Source organism: Eumetopias jubatus, unplaced genomic scaffold, assembly GCF_037043125.1.
Source record: "Eumetopias jubatus isolate StellerSeaLion01/CBP00866 unplaced genomic scaffold, mEumJub1_p1.0 scaffold_4, whole genome shotgun sequence".
NCBI classification, from domain to species: domain Eukaryota; kingdom Metazoa; phylum Chordata; class Mammalia; order Carnivora; family Otariidae; genus Eumetopias; species Eumetopias jubatus.
The window spans coordinates 104,942,437-104,961,327 of record NW_028274810.1 but is presented as its reverse complement, the minus strand read 5'-3'; the positions used below and the strand labels follow the sequence as shown (position 1 = coordinate 104,961,327).

The window sequence follows — 18,891 nt, the reverse complement described above, 5'->3', positions numbered from 1 at the left end:
CTGCTTGCTGGGGCCTTGCCAGAGCGTGTTCCCCACCAGGCCAACCAGTGGAGTGTCTGCTTTCTCCAGGAGGCCGGGACAGACGGGCACGGGCTCTCCAGCTGGCAAAGTCGGAAACCAAGTTCATGGGCAGAGGAACTGGTGTTTGGACCCGGCCGAGGTAGATCTTGGTGCTTCAGATGCAGGGGAGATTAGTGCCCTTGGAGCAGGAGGGTGGCTCCTGGTGGGAGTGCTGGTGCCCTCTGCAAGCCCAGCTGTGTCCCCAAAGACATGTCCTGCTTACCCACCCCATCCCAAGGTCCCCTCCTTGGGGTCCGGGGGAGGCCGGATGGCAGGCCTGGGTTACAGAATAAGGGCGGATGGAGGCCCAGAGTTTCCCACACTGCCCGGCCCAGGTCACTGAGGCCAAAGGCAGGTCCCCCCACTTGGTCCCCTTGCCCCTGACCCGAGGCATGTCACATCTGGCACCCATGTCCTTGCTTTGTCCCCCTGCACGCCTCTTTGAGTCTTCCTGGACCCGGGTCAAGCCTGGTGGTGACAAAGGGAGCTTAGGGGTCCCAGTGCTGCTTCACCCCTGCTGCTGAGCCGGCAGCTCCTGGAAGCGGCGCTCTGGTGACAGTGCATGACCTTGAGGGTGGAGACCATGTGTGCGTGGACCTGGCGCAGAGGAGGTGTCAGTGTGAGTGGTGGCCTCGAGGGTGGCCCTGGGGGCCCTGTGGAGAAACAGGGTCACTGCACCCCGTCTCGGGGCTCACTGTCTCCCAGTCTGTCCTGCAGCCCTCACCGTGTCCCCAGACCCCCCGGGGCCTCCCCTCCCCTCTGGGCCCACTGTGTCACCCACTGCCCAGGCTGCTGGTGTGGGCCTCCCCTCCCGACCCACCAGCCCTCCCCGGGCCTTCCTTCCCTCTGCACGGCAGACCTGGTGTCCATCCGCCTCTCTCCTGGGTCAGCTCCACACACAACGGCTGCCCACCCCCCATCTTAGCCCAGGACAGAAGCCACGGGGGGCTGTCCCTGCTGGCCTGCTGCCATGTGTGTGACAAGGGACTGAGTAGGCCCAAGGCCCTGTGGTCTGGGGGTGCAGCTGAGAGGGGGACACTCTCCTTCCAGGGCACTTCCAGATCCCGCGAGTCCCAGGGCCCCCGCCCTCTTGTTTGGGACCTGGCTCTAGGATGTGGTGGGGCAAGCTGCCTGGCTCCTGAGGGGTGTCCCCGCCAGCCCCAGGTCCACCTCTCCAGATAGCAACTTCTGGGAACGCCCCTGGACAGTGGTCAGGGTCACTGGGCACCTGCAAAGCCTGTTTCTGCCTCTAGTTTATCCTTCTCTGGGCTCCCAGCGAGGGGAGCCCCCACTGTCCAGTCTGTCAGCGGATGCATCTGTCCCCTCCCCCAGCCAGGAGCTCGCGGGGGATCACGGCAGCTTCTTCATCAGTCTGCAGGCACTGGCTGCGGCTGAGCTCCCCGGAGCCTCCGACCAGCAGGCCTGAGGCCAATGTGGGGTGTTGGCTGTGGGTTTCCTTGTGCCCGGACCCTCACTGCTTCCTGACCCTGGGTGCTCCAAAGTGGGCTGGGGTGATTGTTACAGGCTGGTAGCTTCCCAATTGTCCTGCCCAGGCCTCCCTGACATGTATCAGAGCCCACCCCATGCTCCCAGCAGCCCTCCGCGGGGTGGGAGAGGCCACGGGGGGGGGGGGGCGGTGCAGCAGTGTGGCTGTGTTCCCCCCCCTGGAGGCCCCTCCTTACCTGGAAGGAGAAAGGGACCCAGCAGGTCTGTCAATGGGGGCTGTGGGCCTAGGCTCCCTGTGGGTCTCGGGGGTCGCCCTGTGAACCCACAGAGCTTCTCTAGGAAGAGATGGGTCTGTGGCCTTGGATAGGTCCTCAAAGGGGCCCATAACCAGAGAGAGGACAGAAATGTGCCCTGCACACTCGCATGCACGCACGGGAAGCAGATAAAAGTGGGCTATAAAAAAAAAATCATTTAAAAAATAAAAGCTCCCCCCCCACCCCGGCAGGCCCCATCTTCCAGAATCTGTTGTAACAGATTCGCCCAAGCTGGTTAACGGTATTTGCGGTTTGCAAGATGCTACACGTCCCTGGAAAATGACAGACAACTTATTATCACCTCCCCACTCTCCTCCTGTCCAAACCTGCCCGCGCCGGGCACCCAACTGCTGGGGAGCGGGTGCGAGGAAATTAACAGCCACAGAGCCGAGGCGCCTGCCACCCGCCACCCCCGCCCAGCCCTGCCAGGCCCTGGGCTCCCAGCCAGACCCGGCCCACCGTGGACTGTGATGGGGGGAGGGAGGGGGAGGGTCTGAGTGGGGGAGGGGAGGGATGGGCATACACCAGCATTTGGGCAAACCGTTTCCTGCAAGCGCGGAGGGATACACGCATCCCGGAGCAGGCAAGTCCAGACGGTTCTGTGTCAACAGCCGAAGATAAATAAGATTTTATCAGCTCAGAATCTGTTGAAACACATCCATCTAGCGGTTCTAGGAAAGGAGAGGAAAGAGGGAGGGAGGGAAAGGAAGCGTCTTCCAGTGACCTTTTCTATAGAAGAGATGGGACCCAGGAGTCTTACCCCCCCCTGCCCAGGGCCTGGGGCCCAGGAGCTACGGGACGAGGGACGGAGCTGGTGGAGCTGTAGGGGCTCATGCCCCCGCCCCTGCCCGTGTAGCCCAGCCAGATGCTCCAGGTATAGGCAGACCTCAGGCATCCCTCAGCCGCGATGCTCAACCCCAACCGCCCCAACGGTGGGCTTCTGTGGGCTCAACCCCTTGCAGGGATGGGGCTGGCCGGTGCACGCGCCCGAGGCCACATTAGCAGCCAGCTGGGGGTGGACCTGGGCTGGGGACACCCCTGTGGGGAGCGGGGTCAGGCCCAAGGCTGGTGGTGGCCTTGCCAGGGACGCAGAGGGAGGAAGCCGCGCGCACTCTCCTCGCCCACCCCAGGCGGCCCCGCGCTCACCGCCCAGCCCGCTCCCGGGCCGGTACCGCGGACAGCTCCCTGGGGCTCCTCCCCGGGGCGGGGCGCCCGCCGCCCGCGCCGCCGCGGGTTCCGCTGTTCCCCCCACTCTTCCCCCCGCCCCCGGACCTCGGGCCCGACTCCTGACACGAAGAGCACCCCATGGGCGTCCCCGCCCCGCTGGGCTGCAGGACCTCGAGAGAGGGGCTCGGAGACCCGGGCTGTGCCTGGAGTCCTGCTCCATCCCTGCTGGCTGGTGAGCCAAGGCGCCTGGCCCTTGCGGATGGTGGTGGGGAGGCTACAGACCCCATCTCGGGAGGCGGAAGGAGCAGGAGGTCGAGTGACTAACTGATGGGAGCCGCTGGGTGGTCGCTCTGGGGAGGGGACTGCAGGGCCTTCACGCCCCTGGGGGCACTCTCCGCCTGCTCACAGAGGGGCCAGGAACCATCTCACGTGGGAATGACCACGGTACACTAATAAGTCCACTGCGAAAACCCTCCAGGGGTATTAAGTGTAGTCAGTTACTGCGCCCCTCCCCCGCCAAGCCTCGGAGAGGTTTGTCCAGTGGCTTACAGCCTCCCAGGGGCCAAGGACCAGAGCCAGATCTCAAAGGCCATGCTCCCACTGCTTACCCGTGACTATGACCTGCCCCTCCCAGGCCAGGCCTGTTTCTCAGCGTGTCTGCCCACCCCCACCCCCACTTACGGAGGAAGCAGGCCACCTCTCAGCCCCAGGTCACCTCACTCACTGGACACCTCTGCGGGCCCTCCTGGGGTCCTCGCTGACCCTGCAGGGGACAGGGATGCCCTCTGGAATGTACCAGCTGCTGCAGAAGGGCCCGGTCCCACTGGTCACTAGCTGAGGCCGGCCAGTACCAGGGCTGCGTGGCTTTGAAGTGTAAGCCTCCAGTAAGTCTAGATTCTTCTGTGGCTTGAAGGGGCTCTCAGCCCAGTTTCCAGTGAGTCTAGGGCATGGCAGACAGTAGGCCCTCAACAAACGCTTGCTGGCTTCGCCGTGTCATTAGTTGTGTTTGGGCCCCTGCAGTCCAGCCAAGGCTCATGGTTCCTGTGGGGGCCTCCTCCACCAGGGAGACCCCCTGGGTGACTGCTCTTGTGCTCAGCCTCTCGGTGTGCCTCCAGGATGCTTGCCAGGCAGTTCCCTGCCGGACACTCTACCGGCACATTGTCTGAGGGTCAGGGACCAGTTCTGAAGCCTCACTTGTGGGCAGACCAGGGAGCTGGGTGCTGAACTGGCTGGCGCCTAGTGTTTGCCCTGGGCTGGGCTATGGCTGTTCTGGGCACAGTCCTTGGGGTAGGGTGTCCAGCTTATCCCCCACACTGCTGCTTTGGAGAGTGAAGTGGCAGCATTTATCCTGATGGGGGCAGCAGAGGCCAGCGGTCACCCCCTGGGAAGCAGGACTGACCCCCACAACAAGAAGCAGGGAGCCCCCCTCCCCTTGGGGCCCCAAGCCTGCCCTTAGGCAGTGCCTCACCCCCACCTTCAGGGCTGTGCGGGATCATTCTTTCCTGCATTTTATTTTATTTTATTTTTAATATTTTTTATTTATTTATTTGACAGATAGAGAGCACAGGTAGGCAGGGGGCAGGCAGAGGGAAAGGGAGAAGCAGGTTCTCTGCTGAGCAGGGAGCCTGATGCGGGGCTTGATCCCAGGACCCTGGGATCATGACCTGAGCTGGAGGCAGTCACTCAACTGACTGAGCCACCCAGGCGTCCCTCTTTCCTGCATTTTAAACAGGTCTGGGGACTCTGCTTCCCCCCCAGAGGTGAGGGTCCCAGGTATGGGGTGGCAGGCTGCACTGGGCTCTGGGGACCCCGGTGAGTGGAGCACCTGTGAAGGGGTGAGCCCCAGGGGCATTCATTTCCTGTCTGTGATGGGGGTGGGAAGGGTGCATACTGAATTCTGCGCCACGGGAAAGTTGAACAGGGTCCAACACCCCAAGGACACCACTAGGGAGACCCCAGCCCACTTGTCCCCCAAGCCTCCTTGGACTCCACTCTGGGGATGGGTGAGTGTTTCCGGGACGGAGCCCCTGCCAGCTCATCAGGGGAGGGATGGCTCATACTGTGGGACCAAGGGCTTTGAGGGCTCTGGGGACCCCTCATTCTCGGGCTGTGGGTCAGCCCCATCTCTGTGTTTGCCACCCCTTGGTTTTCGTATACTTGCAGTTGCTGAAGGTATGAGTCCCTGAGGGTCCATGGTGTCCCTTGATGGCCAGAGAGGGAGCTCTGGTGGCTGGTGGGGGCTTTACCTTTGCAGGATGAGGGTGTCAGGGTCCCCCAGCCTCCTTGGCAAAAGTGGGCTGAGACCAGCTCTGGCTCTGCTGCCCGCTCTGGCATCCAGCCTCAGTTGCCCTGACTATACCATGGTGGGTACAGTTCCCGCTGTGAGCCTAAGCCCCAGTCTGTGCTCCCCAGTCTGCTGAGATGCACCACGTGGCGGGGGCCAGACCCCAGCTGGACACCTGTCTAGCGGTGTCCCTGGTTCAGTATGGTTTCCCTGGGTGTACCGCGGTGGGGTGTGATGGGGCTCCCTCCAGGCTTTGTGGCTGGGATAACTCCAGGTCACTGGGGCTTTGTGGGGGGCATAGGGATTATGGGGCGGGGACAGGAAGTGTCCTGTGAGTCTGAGGACAGGAACACTGCCCAGTGTGCCTCAGGGAAGGAGACATGAGGAGCACAGATGGGTCCCCAGAAGCCAGTCAACTTGAAACCAATGGGCACCCCTGTGGCCACCGTCAGGGTCACCTTTGAACTCATGAGAGCTGGCCAGGGTCCTTAGGTGGGGTCCCCTGGGCGCTGATCCTCCCTGGGACAGGGTCCCAGGCTGCAGGGACCAGAGCTTTGAGGTCAGAGGACACCCCCAAGCCAGTGGTCCATACCAAGCTGCAGAGCTCAACCCCTCAGACTTGCTGTTCTAGGGAGTTCCTTCCTGAAGCTTCGGTGCATAGGGGTACCCAGGCTGTCTCACAATTACACATTTCTCATCAAAATACCAGAAAAGCCTAACTCTGGGTTTTTAAAAACTGAGATACAATGCTGCAAATCCCCTGCTTCCAACCACTGCGGGTCCCGGGACTGAAGGTTGATGGTGGGAAGAGCCGGGCTTGGCAGGGCAGACCTGGCTCCCAGTCCCGCTCTCCAGAGGCAACTCGCTTCTCCAGCCTTTACTGTCCTCGCCCATAAGATGGACGTAACGTGCTAACCTCTCCAGCCAGTGAGATCCAGAGAGCCCAACTGCTCTCCCTGCACCCAAACCGGCCAGGTGCTGCCATGTGTGTGTGGGGGGGGGCGTGGAGGGGGCCACTGGAAGGACGGCTGGAGGTATCCAGCAAAGGGGCAGGGGCGAGCAGGTCCTCGGAGAGCTGGGGGCGGGATTCCTGACTGGGGTGGGGGCGCAGCCGCACCAGGGTGCTGAGTCGGGGCTGGGCCTGAACCCTGTCCTCCCCCCACCACCAGTACTCCCCACTGCTGAAGAAGCTTTACTGCCAAATTGCCAAGACCTGCCCCATCCAGATCAAGGTGTCCACCCCGCCGCCCCCGGGCACCATCGTCCGCGCCATGCCCGTCTACAAGAAGGCAGAGCACGTGACTGAGGTCGTGAAGCGCTGCCCCAACCATGAACTCGGGCGGGACTTCAACGAGGGTGAGACCTCCAGCCCCCGTGCCCAGCGGCCAGTGCACCCTAGGAAGGGGAGGGCCGGCCTCGGGCCTCCTGTCTGGGGGGTGGCAGTGGCCGGTCGTGTGGGCTCGGCATCTCCCCTCCCCAGCCCCCTTCCATCCCAGCGGCACCTGGGGCCTCGGGGGAGGGTGCCCACGGGACCACAGGCTGCTGGCCTGAGTCCCCCCACCGTGGTCCCCAGCTGGCTGCGACAGGGGTGGCCAGACCCCAGCTGGGCACCCCTCTGAAGCGGTGTCCCCTCCCGGCAGGACAGTCTGCTCCGGCCAGCCACCTCATCCGCGTGGAGGGCAACAATCTCTCGCAGTATGTGGACGACCCCGTCACGGGCAGGCAGAGTGTCATGGTTCCCTACGAGCCCCCGCAGGTAGGCAGGAGGAGCACTCAGGTCACCTCAGCCCGCCCTGCTGGCCCCAGCATCTCCAGTCCTGCCACGGAGCAAACTCCTCGCCCTCACCCGCCCACCCCCTGGCACCTGGCACCCACTTCTGACCGCTTGTGTGCAGGTCTAGGTGGGACCCCCTCGGGCCCTCTCCCGCTGTGGGAGAGAGGCCGGTAGGATGCACGCAGGGTCTGGAGGTGAGGGATGGGGCCCGAGTGGGAGGTGGGCAGGGTGGAGAGCCCCCTCCCCAGGGCTCTGCTGTGACCCAAAGGCCGCAGAAGTTTCTGCTGAGGGCCCAGCTAGAGTGAAAAGCTGGGGGTGGAGTCAAGTGGGGGTGGGGGGGTGAGCGGGGATGGTGGGCTGGCGGTGGGATGGGGGCAGGGGCTGTGCCGCCCGCTTGGGCCCTGTGTGCCATGCTTCCCGGGGTGAGTGGGCACAGTGAGCCTCCACCTTTCCTCTATCTGGGTCTGGCCCCCAGACTGCACTCAAAGCCCGTCCCTGTACCTGGCCCCTCGGGCGTCCCGGGCCCCCCCTGCCGGCCCTCCTTCCCCAGCCAATGCTCACCTGCCAGAGTTGTCCAGGAAAGCAGGGCTCTCCCGCCCCCTGGTGGCTGCCATGTGTCAGCAGTTTTGTGAAAGGCCGGGTTTGCCTATGCCGGCAACCGAGTTTTAGCTCCTGACCCAGGGAGACCATGACAACTGCCCATTTTGTGGTCCTGGGATGCCCAGGGGTCAAAAGTCCTGGGTTCATGCCTCAGCTGTCCACAGACTCCCTGGGAAACGGCACATGAGCTGGAGATGGGGGGCCACTCAGATGGCTCTGGTCCATCCCTCTGCCAGAGCCGTGCACCGTTCTGCACAGGAGATCCCACAGCAAGCAGAACACACATTTGTGCCCACAGAAACCTGTGCACCTGCCCGCTGCCCACACCCAGCCTCCAGGGCTTGATCTCTAATCTGTGTTAGGGGAGATGGCTGGAGCAACCAGACCACAGGACTCTGTGCCTCCGAGAGCGAGCATGGTGCATGGCACTCCGTGCACGCCTGAATGGATGGATGGACGGGCAGGCGGATGCGTGGATGGTTTGGATGGGGGGATGAGTGCATGCAGGTGAATGGGTTGGAGGGATAGAGGTGGATGCATGCAGGTGGATGGACGAATGGATGGATGAGTAGGTGGGTGGGTGGATGGAGGTGGATGGATGGACAGATGGATGAATGGATGGGTGGACAGAAGGTAGATGCATGCAGGTGGATGGATGAATGGCAGGGGACCGCAGTGCCGGGGCTGCCTCCACCCCATGCCTACTCAGAGTCAGGACCCAGCCCAGGAGCCCCCACCTCAGTGGTTTGGGGCCTGCAGGCTGACAGCACAGCCGTCCCCCCCCCCCCCCCCGTGTGCAGGTGGGGACAGAATTCACCACCATCCTGTACAACTTCATGTGCAACAGCAGCTGTGTGGGGGGCATGAACCGGCGGCCCATCCTCATCATCATCACCCTGGAGACCCGGGAGTGAGTCTGCTGGGCGTGTGGGGTGGGGGAGGCTGGACTGGGGGCTTGGGGCCTTGCTGCTGGGGGCTGCGCATGAATCTGGGGCATGGTAAGGGATGGTGCTTGCCCTGGAGGTGAGTTTAAGGAGGGACAACCCCCCACCCCCACCCCGGGCTTCAGTGGCTACCTGAGCAGGAGCTGGGCTTTGGGAGGACGGCAAGGGACCTGGTGTCCCAGAGTGGCTGGGAGCTCGGCCTTCACCCCCTGGCTCATCAAGACCCCCCTGTGCGAGGTGGGTGGGGAGGGTGAGCAGGGCTGGCAAGGCTGGAGGTAGGCCCCTGAGGCTCATGGTTCTGGCTGTGCGCCCCCGCGGCCCCCCGCCAGTGGACAGGTGCTGGGCCGCCGGTCCTTTGAGGGCCGCATCTGCGCCTGTCCTGGCCGAGACCGCAAAGCTGACGAGGACCACCACCGGGAGCAGCAGGCCCTGAGCGAGAGCGCCGCAAAGCACGGGGCGGCCAGCAAGCGCGGTGAGCGGCCTGGGCCGGGGCGGGCCACGATGGCAGGCAGCGCTGGACCCCTCGGGGCGCGAGCCCGTGGCCGCCCTGGCCCCAGCTCCATCCAGCGCGGCCCCGCCCTGGGTCGGCCCCCCTTGAATGGGTTACTGGTCTCTGGGCAGCTCAACCCCGGGTGGTGGGTATCCTGCCGGCCTGACCTGCGTGTGGCCTGCCTTCCCTCCAGCCTTCAAACAGAGCCCCGCTGCCGTCCCTGCCCTGGGCACCAACGTGAAGAAGAGGAGGCTCGGAGACGAGGACGTGTACCACATGCACGTGCGTGTCCTCTGTCCGCAAAGCCCGTGCTGGGGCAGCCGGGGGCAGGCGGGGAGTGGCCCTGGCGTGCTCCGAGCTGAGACCCTGGGCTCTGCAGGTGGTGGGCGGGGTGCCCAGGAGAAGCAGCTCCCAGGCAGCCAGACCGTGCAGGGAAGTGACTCTGTGTGCTGCTTCCCGCCACGCAAGGAGTCCCGCTGCGACGGGGGGGGGCAGACCCCTCCAGGGGGACAGTGTGTCAGGGGTCACGGAATCCTGAAGTCTGTGAGCCCAGCTTATACGGCTGGCATGTGGGTCAGATGACCCACCAGCTTTGCTAGGACGGCTCTTCCATTCCAGAATGAGCCCGATTCTCAGAGCCTCGTGTTTGGTGGGTGCCCCCGCCCCAGCAGCCTGCGTGTGCAGAGCCCGGGGGATGGGAGGAATGGTGGGCGCTCACCGGGCCCCAGACCTGCTCCTGGGGAAGAGGGGAGAAGCGGACGTTCCCTGGCCGCAGGGTCCCAGAGGCGCCTGTGCAGAGGGCCCCCCGTCTGTGCTCAGGTACGGGGCCGGGAGAACTTTGAGATCCTGATGAAGGTCAAGGAGAGCCTGGAGCTGATGGAGCTGGTACCACAGCAGCTGGTCGACACGTACCGGCAGCAGCAGCAGCTCCTGCAGAGGCCGTGAGTGCACCCCGCCCCCCGCCGCCGGCCTGGACCCCCACCAGGACAGGCCCCCAGCGCCCCCGCTTGGCGGCCCTCCTCCTGGGAGCCTTCTGTGCATGGCTCCGCCCCTCCCACGGGGCCTCCTAAGTGTCCACTGACTGCAAGGCGGCGGCGGGAGGGGGCGGTGAGAGGGGGATCAGCAGGCGGCCCCACTGACGGATTCCAGCGGTGGGAGCTGGCTCTAGCCTCCCTGCTGGAGGGCAGGCCAGGGGCTGTCTGGCCCAGGTCTGGGTGGGAACATGGGTGAGAAGGGAGGCCCCCAGCAGGGCGGGGTGTTGTGTGGAAGTGACCGGGAGCTGTGGCTGTCCGAGCAGGAACCACCTGCAGCCTGCCTCCTACGGGCCGGTCCTCTCGCCCATGAACAAGGCACACGGGGCCGTCAACAAGCTGCCCTCCGTCAACCAGCTGGTGGGCCAGCCGCCCCCACACAGCTCAGCGGCCGGGCCCAACCTGGGGCCTATGGGTGAGTGGCCCGGGTCGGGGGGTTGCAGAACGGGCTGGGGAGGCACAGAGGGTAGCTCTGGCTGCAGACACTGCTGCCCAGCTCGGGGCTCTCGATGGCTGCCTCCCACCGGCAGTTCCTGTCCCCGGATGGGAGGCACAGCCGCGGACAGTCCCCTCTGTCCACTCCCCACTGTGGGGAGGTCTGCACCATGCTAGCTTCCCGGTCGTGCAGAGCGGGGGACGCCCGACCCGGCTGGCCCCGACAGTCCGGCTTGCCCTCTCCTAGGCCCCGGGATTCTCAACAACCATGGCCACGCCCTGCCGACCAGCGGCGAGATGAACGGCAGCCACGGCGCCCAGTCCATGGTCTCGGGGTCCCACTGCACCCCACCACCCGCCTACCACGCCGACCCCAGCCTGGTCAGGTATGTGGGCTGCTGCTGGGCAGTCGGCACACTGTCCTGCCCGTCCTCAGGCACGTCCACTCTGCCACCTCGAGCATGGACAGCAGCAGCAGGGAGGTCAGGAGTGAGCACCCAACGGGTGCTCGGGAGAAAGCACGAAACGCGGGGCTTCCTGGAGTGGCCACAGGCGGGCAGGGGTGCCAGGCTGCACAGCTGAGCGCGTGCTTGGAAGTGAGAGCCGCTCCACCCCTGCCTTCTCCCCGCAGTTTCCTGACAGGACTGGGGTGTCCAAACTGCATCGAGTACTTCACGTCCCAGGGCCTACAGAACATTTACCACCTGCAGAACCTGACGATAGAGGTAGGCGCCCTGCCCACAGACCAGAGCCCAGCGCCCTGGCCCAGGGCACGGCCGTCCCCCACTCTTGGGACTCTGCTTCCTGCTCTCACCGGGGGAGGGGGAGCGGGAAAATCTGCAAAAAACCTTCTTCCCGAGACCAAACCCAACGTCCTCTCTCACGTCTGGCCTCCTACCGAGCCAGCTCTGGAGGCACGGGCGCAGTCGGCTGCACAGACAGTGGCTGAATGGGACCCCCGCCCGGGGCCCTGGCAGTGGACTGCTCACGTGGACCCAGCGGCCCGGCTGCCTTTGATTTGGGGGACAGGCTGTTCCCAAAGCACAGAGAGTTGCCAAGGCCAGAAGGGTCTTGGAGCTGGGGCAGCTCTCCACTTACATGGGGAGAAACTGAGGCCCACAGAGGGCAAGACACGTCCTGTGTGTCCTGGGTTCAGATCATGCCAGGCCAGAAGCAAATGGCATGGCTCATCTCTGGGTCAGACAAGATACCAGCAGCGAGTCCCTCCTAAACCATGAAAGACGTCACTTGCTTGCAGCCTAGGGCTACCTTGAGCCATAATGCACGGTTAGCCAAGGGAAGCTCAAGCCTCGAGAGCCCTGAGACGCAGGGGCAGCCCCAGATCCCAGGGCAGGTCCAGCTCAGCGGCCGGGAGCCTCCTGAGCCCCTGCTCCCCAGCCTGGTGCTCAGCTCCCACCCAGGGCTGCAGGCCTGTTGCAGGCACTGGGGCCAGTCACTGGGATGAATGCCCTCCCCCTCCCCGTCCCCACCGACCCCTGCCAGGCTAGTTCAGTGCATGGTAAGTGCCCCTCACCCACACGAGCCCTGTGCCTGGCATGGAGGGGGAGGGCACAGGGGCTCGATGATCTGCTCTGGTCCCTACGGGGCCTGCTGTGGAGGGGCTCCGCCGGTCACTCTGACGGTGATCAGGGCCGCAGTCCGCAGAGCCCAGGAATGGCTTCACCCCTACACGCACACGCCCATTCTTGGCTCTCGGTCACAGAAGGCCACGGCCTCATGCATGCAGCACTAGCTGCCCCTGCCCCGGCCCCGGCCATGGCTGGGGGGTGAGGGGGCTTCTGGGCCCGGGCCGGGGCAGGGCCCGCTGACGGTGGCACGCCCGCGGCTCGTGCAGGACCTCGGCGCCCTGAAGATCCCAGACCAGTACCGGATGACCATCTGGAGGGGCCTGCAGGACCTGAAGCAGAGCCACGACTACGGCGCCCAGCAGCTGATCCGCTCCAGCAGCAACACCTCTGCTATCTCCATCGGCAGCTCGGGGGAGCTCCAGCGGCAGCGGGTCATGGAGGCCGTGCATTTCCGTGTGCGCCACACCATCACCATCCCCAACCGCGGGGCTCCGGCCGGGGGCTCGGGGCCTGACGAGTGGGCCGACTTCGGCTTCGACCTCCCGGACTGCAAGTCCCGAAAACAGTCCATCAAAGAGGAGTTCACGGAGAGCGAGATTCACTGAGGGGCCGGGGTTCGCAGGAGAGTGGGCGCGGAGGGCACGGTGCAGGGTCAGTGGCGGCGGCCGGGGCCCGGAGTCCCTGGGAAGCCGTGTTTGGTCTCCTCTTGCTTTTTGTCAAAGACTGCTGAGGGAGGCAGGACCCACAGGCTGTGCCCAGGGAAAAGGCAAGGTCCACCCGCAGCGCCTTGGACGGCGGGTTAGCTGTGTCCGGGGACTGGAGCTGTACCCGGGGGGGTGCCCCCGAGGGCCGGTGCCACCCCCCACGGGCCTCGTCCTCCTTAGGGCTCTGCTGCTCCCCAGCGAGGTCCTTCGGAATACAAGGCTCGCCTCTGCTGACAGACTGCCGAAAAGTATTTCTCTAAGTCTTTTGGTTCCTGGCAATGAGCGGCCCCGGGATTGTATCTAAAACATGTTTATCTTGGGGTCGATGCTTCAGACCCTGTGTCTGCTCAAGGCTGGGTCCCTCTGCTGGACTTGAGGGTCAGTCTGTCCCTCTCACTTCAAACCACTGCAGCTACCTTCCACTTCCTGCCCAAAGAGGAAAGCCAGAACCTCCCTGGAATTGGAGGGGCCTAGGAAGGAGTGCGTTTGCCGCGTGTGCGGTCCCTCCTGGGAGGCAAGGAAACTTCTGGTCAGGTGCCACCAGCCAACACCCATGCCAACACCACTGGCCACAGCCGCCTCCATTCGGTGACCTTCTCGGCACAGACGTGGACAGCGTGCTCGTTAGACTACTGGAAATTGTCAATATTTGATAAAATGATACCCTTTGTACTTGGTGGGTCAGCTTTTATTTTATTTTTTGCTTTCATTCTTGACATTCCCTTCAGGGTTCAACCCGTCGGCATTCCTGGCTTCCCAGTAGAGGGCAAGCCAGGCAAGGGTCAGCTTCTCGCTCCCAGATGCTGGATGGGGCCGTGGAGGGGCAGGGCAGGTCCGCCCGCTGTTTGGCTGAGAAGTTCTCCACTTGGGACAGCTCCACTCCGTTGGCGACACTGGCAAACTGGGAGCAGGGCAGTGGGTCACCTTTCTCAGGGCTGTGGGGAGAGCCCCTCCCAGGCAGGGGGAGCACTCGGCAGGAATGTGCACCCGTTGGGGGCTCAGAGGAAGGCCCGGTGCTGGGAGGGCCCTCCTGTCCTCCTAGGGATGGCAGGGGGCAGGGGGCAGACCTTCATGAGGCACCCCGAGGCATCAGCGGGCTGGGGGCAGGCGTGGGGCCATTTTCATTTGCAAGGAACCTCATGAGCCCTTGTGGCCAGCACACTGACAGACTGAGCGCACTGTCCAGGGCAGGACACAGGGCCCCAGAGAAATGTGGGCAATGGGTAACGAGGCAAACCACCTTGTTCCAGGCAGGCGGGATGAAGGGAGGCCGGCCTAATATGTCAGCAGAGACTTGCCCTGCGTGCGGGCATGTGGCACCTCCCAAGCACAGCCTGCTCCCTTGCCGCGCCTGCGGAATGTGTGGGTCCTCTACCGATGTCCCCACTGAGGCAGGTAAGCCTCCAGGCCACGGGGAAGGTGTAGACACAGCCCTCAGCACCCTTCAGGTTTGTTCTTGTTGCCCTGAGCCGCCCCCGGAGAAGCCTTCCTCTCTGGAGAAGGCAGGACGGACTCTTCAGGCCACGTGTTCAGAGGTGTCTGTTCAGAACTCCAGCTCCGTCCCTTTCCACGCTGGACGAAGAGTGGGTGCTAAGTACCGGCTTCCTTCTTCCATGTCAGCCCTGGGAAGAGGGAGCGGTGCTCCTTGCTGCATGGTGGTTCAGAGACTGGCCAGCAGGGGAAGGAAGCCCCAGCTGGCCTCAGGGCCATCTCCAGACCAGGACCTCACCTTGGAGAGTCATGCCATTCTCATCCTCAGTCTACACTGACGTGAAAGCATCATTTGTGCTGTGAGCGCCGCGTCTGGGATGACGCGGCCATCCCTCCCCCTCCACCGCGCACCCAGGAGCTCTGAGCCCCAGCCAGGGCTAACCGGGGCAACAGAACCAGCTCGTTCCAATGGGCAGCAGGCTCTGCTCACTAGCCCAGAGGGGCTCCGTGTGCACGGGGATCTGCAGTTTCCCCAAGGTATGCGCTGCGCAGAGGCCCACAGTCACAGGCCGCAGACTCAGGGCCACTGGGGGCCATGTGCAGCTGCCCATGCCCCCCCCCGTTTTCTGTCACACACACCACCCCCCACACACACACCGCAAGGCCAGGGAAAGATGTACCCTGCTCATGCCGGTTTACCAATGAGCAAATAGGAAAAGTCCTGCTTCTTGGGCTTCAAGGCTGGGCTAGACTCTGGCACTTGCTCTTGCAGCCACACGCTGGGGCACCCCAGTGGTGCCCCCTTGTTCCACCTCAGGCACTGGGACCCATCCCCCAACTCCCACGGACCCGGCCGGATGCGGGCAAGCCCAGGCCCCCGTTTGTCTCCGAGGCACGCTCCTGTGGGCCCGAGTCCAGCAGGAAATGCCACAGAGGCCCCCCCAGGTGCCCTGGAAAGGGCTGGTGCAGGGCAGGCAGAGCCCCGAACATCGAGGAGGGAGGGAGGAGGTTGTCCTCCCATGGGGGCCCCAGGCTGCACGCGCTGTCCTGGAGCCTTTCTCCCACTGTGCTGGAGGGTGAGGGCCTTTGGGGAGAACAAGCCACAAGAATCAATTGTGTAGAAACTTGGCCCTGCTTAGGAGAACGTGCAAACTGACGGGAGCAACACTCCATAGGTTTGAAACTCTGGTTCTACAGAACTCAAGAATCAAGAACGAATAAACCCTGAAGGTGTGGGTTTTCCAGCGGTGAAGAGGCAGGAGGGAATGCTCTGGATGGGAAGCAGCCCAGAGAGTGAGGTGGACCGTGCGTCCACACCGACACCAGCAGGCCTGAGCTCAGGCCAGAAAGCGCGCTGCTGGGGGGTTGGGGGGGGGGCCTGTCCTGCCCCACGCCCTTCACTGCCCCCACAGGCTTGGCTGTGTGCAGAGCTTCGTTAGCAGGGCTGGGCTGCTGGGGAGCGGTCATTTCCATGGCCCAGGCCCTCAGCATGCACGAATCAGGGACAGGTCAGCATCTCCGATGCAGACAGCCAGTTCTCTGTTTCCATAGGGTAAAGCACTTTAACGCTTTAAGGTTAAAAAATATATATATATCACCCACATTTTTAATGTAATTGATGCATCTTCAAGCAGTATTAATGGATCTATTCCAATGATATTAACTTTTTTTGGTAATGTAATCTTGGGAAAATGTGTTATTTTTTTAGCTGTGTTTTGGTGGGAAATTTTGTTTTTTGTAACATAATAAAGCGCACGTTCCGAAGGCTGTCTCTGAGTAACTCAGATAAGGAAGATAACCTGTGCACGCAGGCAGCTCCCGGCAGGTGGGGGGACCTACAGCCTCCACGCTGGGCTTGAGCAGCCCCACTGGGCTTCTCCTGTGTTTTCAGCGGAATGAGGCTGTGGGCACTGCAGAGCCAAGAGCTCAGGGCTGCCTGGAGTCACAAGAGCGAAAGCTGCCTGACCTCACAGGCCTTACTTCGGCCTCAGCCTCTGGAACCCTCATCCAAGGGGGGCCGGAGGTCTTGACTTCAGAAAGGTTACACAGGACACGGGTAGACCACGAATACCCTCCCAGCTGCCTGGAGGCGAGCACATTCACGTTTCTCTGCAAAACTTAGAACACAGAAGACAGGAGAGAGCTTACGGCCGCTCAACTCAGGCCGGAGGCCACATGAGCTTCCGTTCTTCCAGTTCTCAGCTTTCTGGATTTCCAGGCTGTGGGACACAGGGGCCCTGCCCCAGCAGAACAGGCCTCTTGAGTCTGTTCAACCTGGAGGGGGGCCCAAGTCATTTAGACATCGGGCTGAAACTAAGCAGAAGAGAAAACACACAAAGGCCAGATGGAGCCATGCCCACACTCTCCGGCACTCACTAAAGCAGGGACAGCTCTGCGGGGACACCACATGCAGGCAGGCCAGGAGAGGCCAGGAGGGGTCATGAGGGGCCAGGAGAGGCCAGGCAGGGCCAGGACAGTCCAGGTGGGGCCAAGTGAGGCCAGAAGAGGCCAGGTGGGTCCAGGAGAGGCCAGGCGGGTCCAGGAGAGGCCAGGTGGAGCTGGGTGTACCAGCCGGGGCCCCAGCCACACCTTTCTGGTTGGGCCCATTCATTCACACACTCGCCTCTGAGCAAAACCTGCTCATCCCTTTCCCCAGAGTTGTTATCTATCCCTGGCCCACGTCAAGGGCTGAGCAGAACATGCCCTGACCCTATCACTGAGACAGGAACCCCAATCGCAAGCACTCCGACACCTCTGAACCAGATGGGAAACAAGGAAAGGCAGCCTCTGAGGAATGAACACAGTCACACTTACAGCACAAGGGTGTTTTTTGTATCTTTGTTCAGAAACATGTTTCTTTAAGTAGGGTACGAGCAATACAGCCAATTCCTTCAAACATGTAAAAACATCTCCCATCTGTTGCACTCTAAGGTCAAAAGATGATTTGGGTTCAAAGCAGACCGGCCACTTTGCAAGGCGCGCTTGTTCTGGGAGCATCCTGGCGATGACCCCGTAGCTGCCAAAAGGAAAAGAGGAGGCCTGGCTACATGTTCCATGCCCCTCGGGAGGAGAAGGACGTCTGCTCGTCTCCCCGCTGACCTCTGAAGACCAAGTCCGCAGGCCGGCAAGAACACGACGGGCTAGTGGTGCATCAGGACACCCCGCCGTACCCATAACAGCGCTGTACCCGCGCCTGCCTCCTGCACGGGTTCTTCCAGACAACTGCCTGGTTTCTAAATACCGCTACAGCTGCCCCAAATGCCCGGCGGACCCTGCAGCCTGCCTCTTGCACATGACCGTTAGTTTCCAATGTGCTCCAGCCACCTCTGGCTCTGCTCCTCCCCTGGAGACAGCTTGCAGCCCACTGAGCCTACATGGTCCATCCTGCCCTGACCCCCAGTCCCCACGCTGAGGGGGCTCCTGCCAGAAGCATCTCCCTCACGTACCAGGCCGTGGCTGAAACAGACCCCAGCCTCTGCTGTCAAGTCCTGAATGAGCCATGACACCAGGACGGAGCCCCCTCGGCTGCTGAAGCCTCCCCTGTCCCAGTCTGCAGTGCAGAGCCTGTCACCATGGGCTGCACCTCTCGTGGGAACAGCCCCCATGGTCAGGCTGTCAGATCCCTGGCCGGTCCCGGCTTTGAGCTTCAGTATCGCTCGTGGTGCTCCTGCCTTGACCAGAGGCCTCCACCACTTCGTGTGGCAGGTCCGCAGCCAACGGGCCGGCCCCACCCACAGGGCCCCAGGAACCGCTCTTTGCGGGGAGGAGTGGAGGCGACCGCTAAGTCAGGGTTGGCAAGAGTCCTGTGGGGTGACATCTGAGGAAAGCCCCAGCGGGCCGGAGGAGCCTAGGACAGAGCCTGGGATGGACGCATCCAGGCAAAGCCCCGAGGAGGGGCAGTGCCCTGAGGACCAGCGAGAAGGGCCGCAGTCAGAAAGGAGGGTGACATCGACCTTGAGCGAGGGGAGCCTGATCACCTTCCATCCTATCGGGCTCGCCCTGGGATGAACTCTGCGGGGAGCCAGGCAGCGCGCGGGAGCTGCCGACGACAGAGGATGTGAGGTGGTGACGGAAGAGGAGCCAAAGGTGAGGGCGGGCGCAGGAGGGAGGGCGTGGCCGGGGAGGGGAGCCAGCTCTGGGCGAGCTCGGCCCCAGCTGAGCATGTGAGCGTGTGCGCGTTGTGTGCAGATGCCCGGCAGGCAGAGGGGACGTGCGGCCGGGGCTCAGGGCGGGCATGGAAACAGACAGTCAGCAGAGCCGGTGGCGGGAAAAGCTGATCTGGGGGGTCACACAGGACTCGGCGTGGGCTACTCCACCCACCGTGGAGATGGGAGCCCCGGGAAATGAGACGGAGCGCCTCTTGCAGGGTTCTTCCAGGCAGGGGCAAACAGGGGCCAGGCCTGGATCTGGCCCCTCAGGGTCAGTGGGGACGTGAAGCACACAGGCAGAAGAGACCCCAGAGAGAATGGGAGGAGGGATGCAGGACCATGAGAACAGACGACTCTGGAGGCCCTGCTCTCCAGGCAAAGTCCAAGGGGACTCGAGCCCAGACAAGGAACGGACTTCCTGAGATGGAGAAACAGCAGGCCCCACACGGTGGCCTTCCCCACCCCTGGCCTGGC

At 63.2% G+C, this 18,891-nt stretch overlaps 1 protein-coding gene across 4 annotated transcripts in view; it reads left to right on the top strand.

Annotated features, from left to right (window-relative positions):
- Positions 1–16,033, top strand: part of TP73 (tumor protein p73) — a 56,047-nt gene extending 40,014 nt beyond the window's left edge. For all 4 annotated transcript variants that reach the window (XM_088022635.1, XM_088022638.1, XM_088022636.1 and 1 more), the window contains 10 exons: positions 6,441–6,627; positions 6,912–7,027; positions 8,446–8,555; positions 8,919–9,061; positions 9,273–9,361; positions 9,899–10,020; positions 10,377–10,525; positions 10,793–10,931; positions 11,177–11,270; positions 12,401–16,033. In XM_088022635.1, coding sequence (XP_087878761.1) covers positions 6,441–6,627; positions 6,912–7,027; positions 8,446–8,555; positions 8,919–9,061; positions 9,273–9,361; positions 9,899–10,020; positions 10,377–10,525; positions 10,793–10,931; positions 11,177–11,270; positions 12,401–12,739 — 1,488 coding nt within the window. In that variant the 3' untranslated portion in view covers positions 12,740–16,033. The remainder of the gene's footprint in view (positions 1–6,440; positions 6,628–6,911; positions 7,028–8,445; positions 8,556–8,918; positions 9,062–9,272; positions 9,362–9,898; positions 10,021–10,376; positions 10,526–10,792; positions 10,932–11,176; positions 11,271–12,400) is intronic.
- Positions 16,034–18,891: the final 2,858 nt, after the last annotated feature.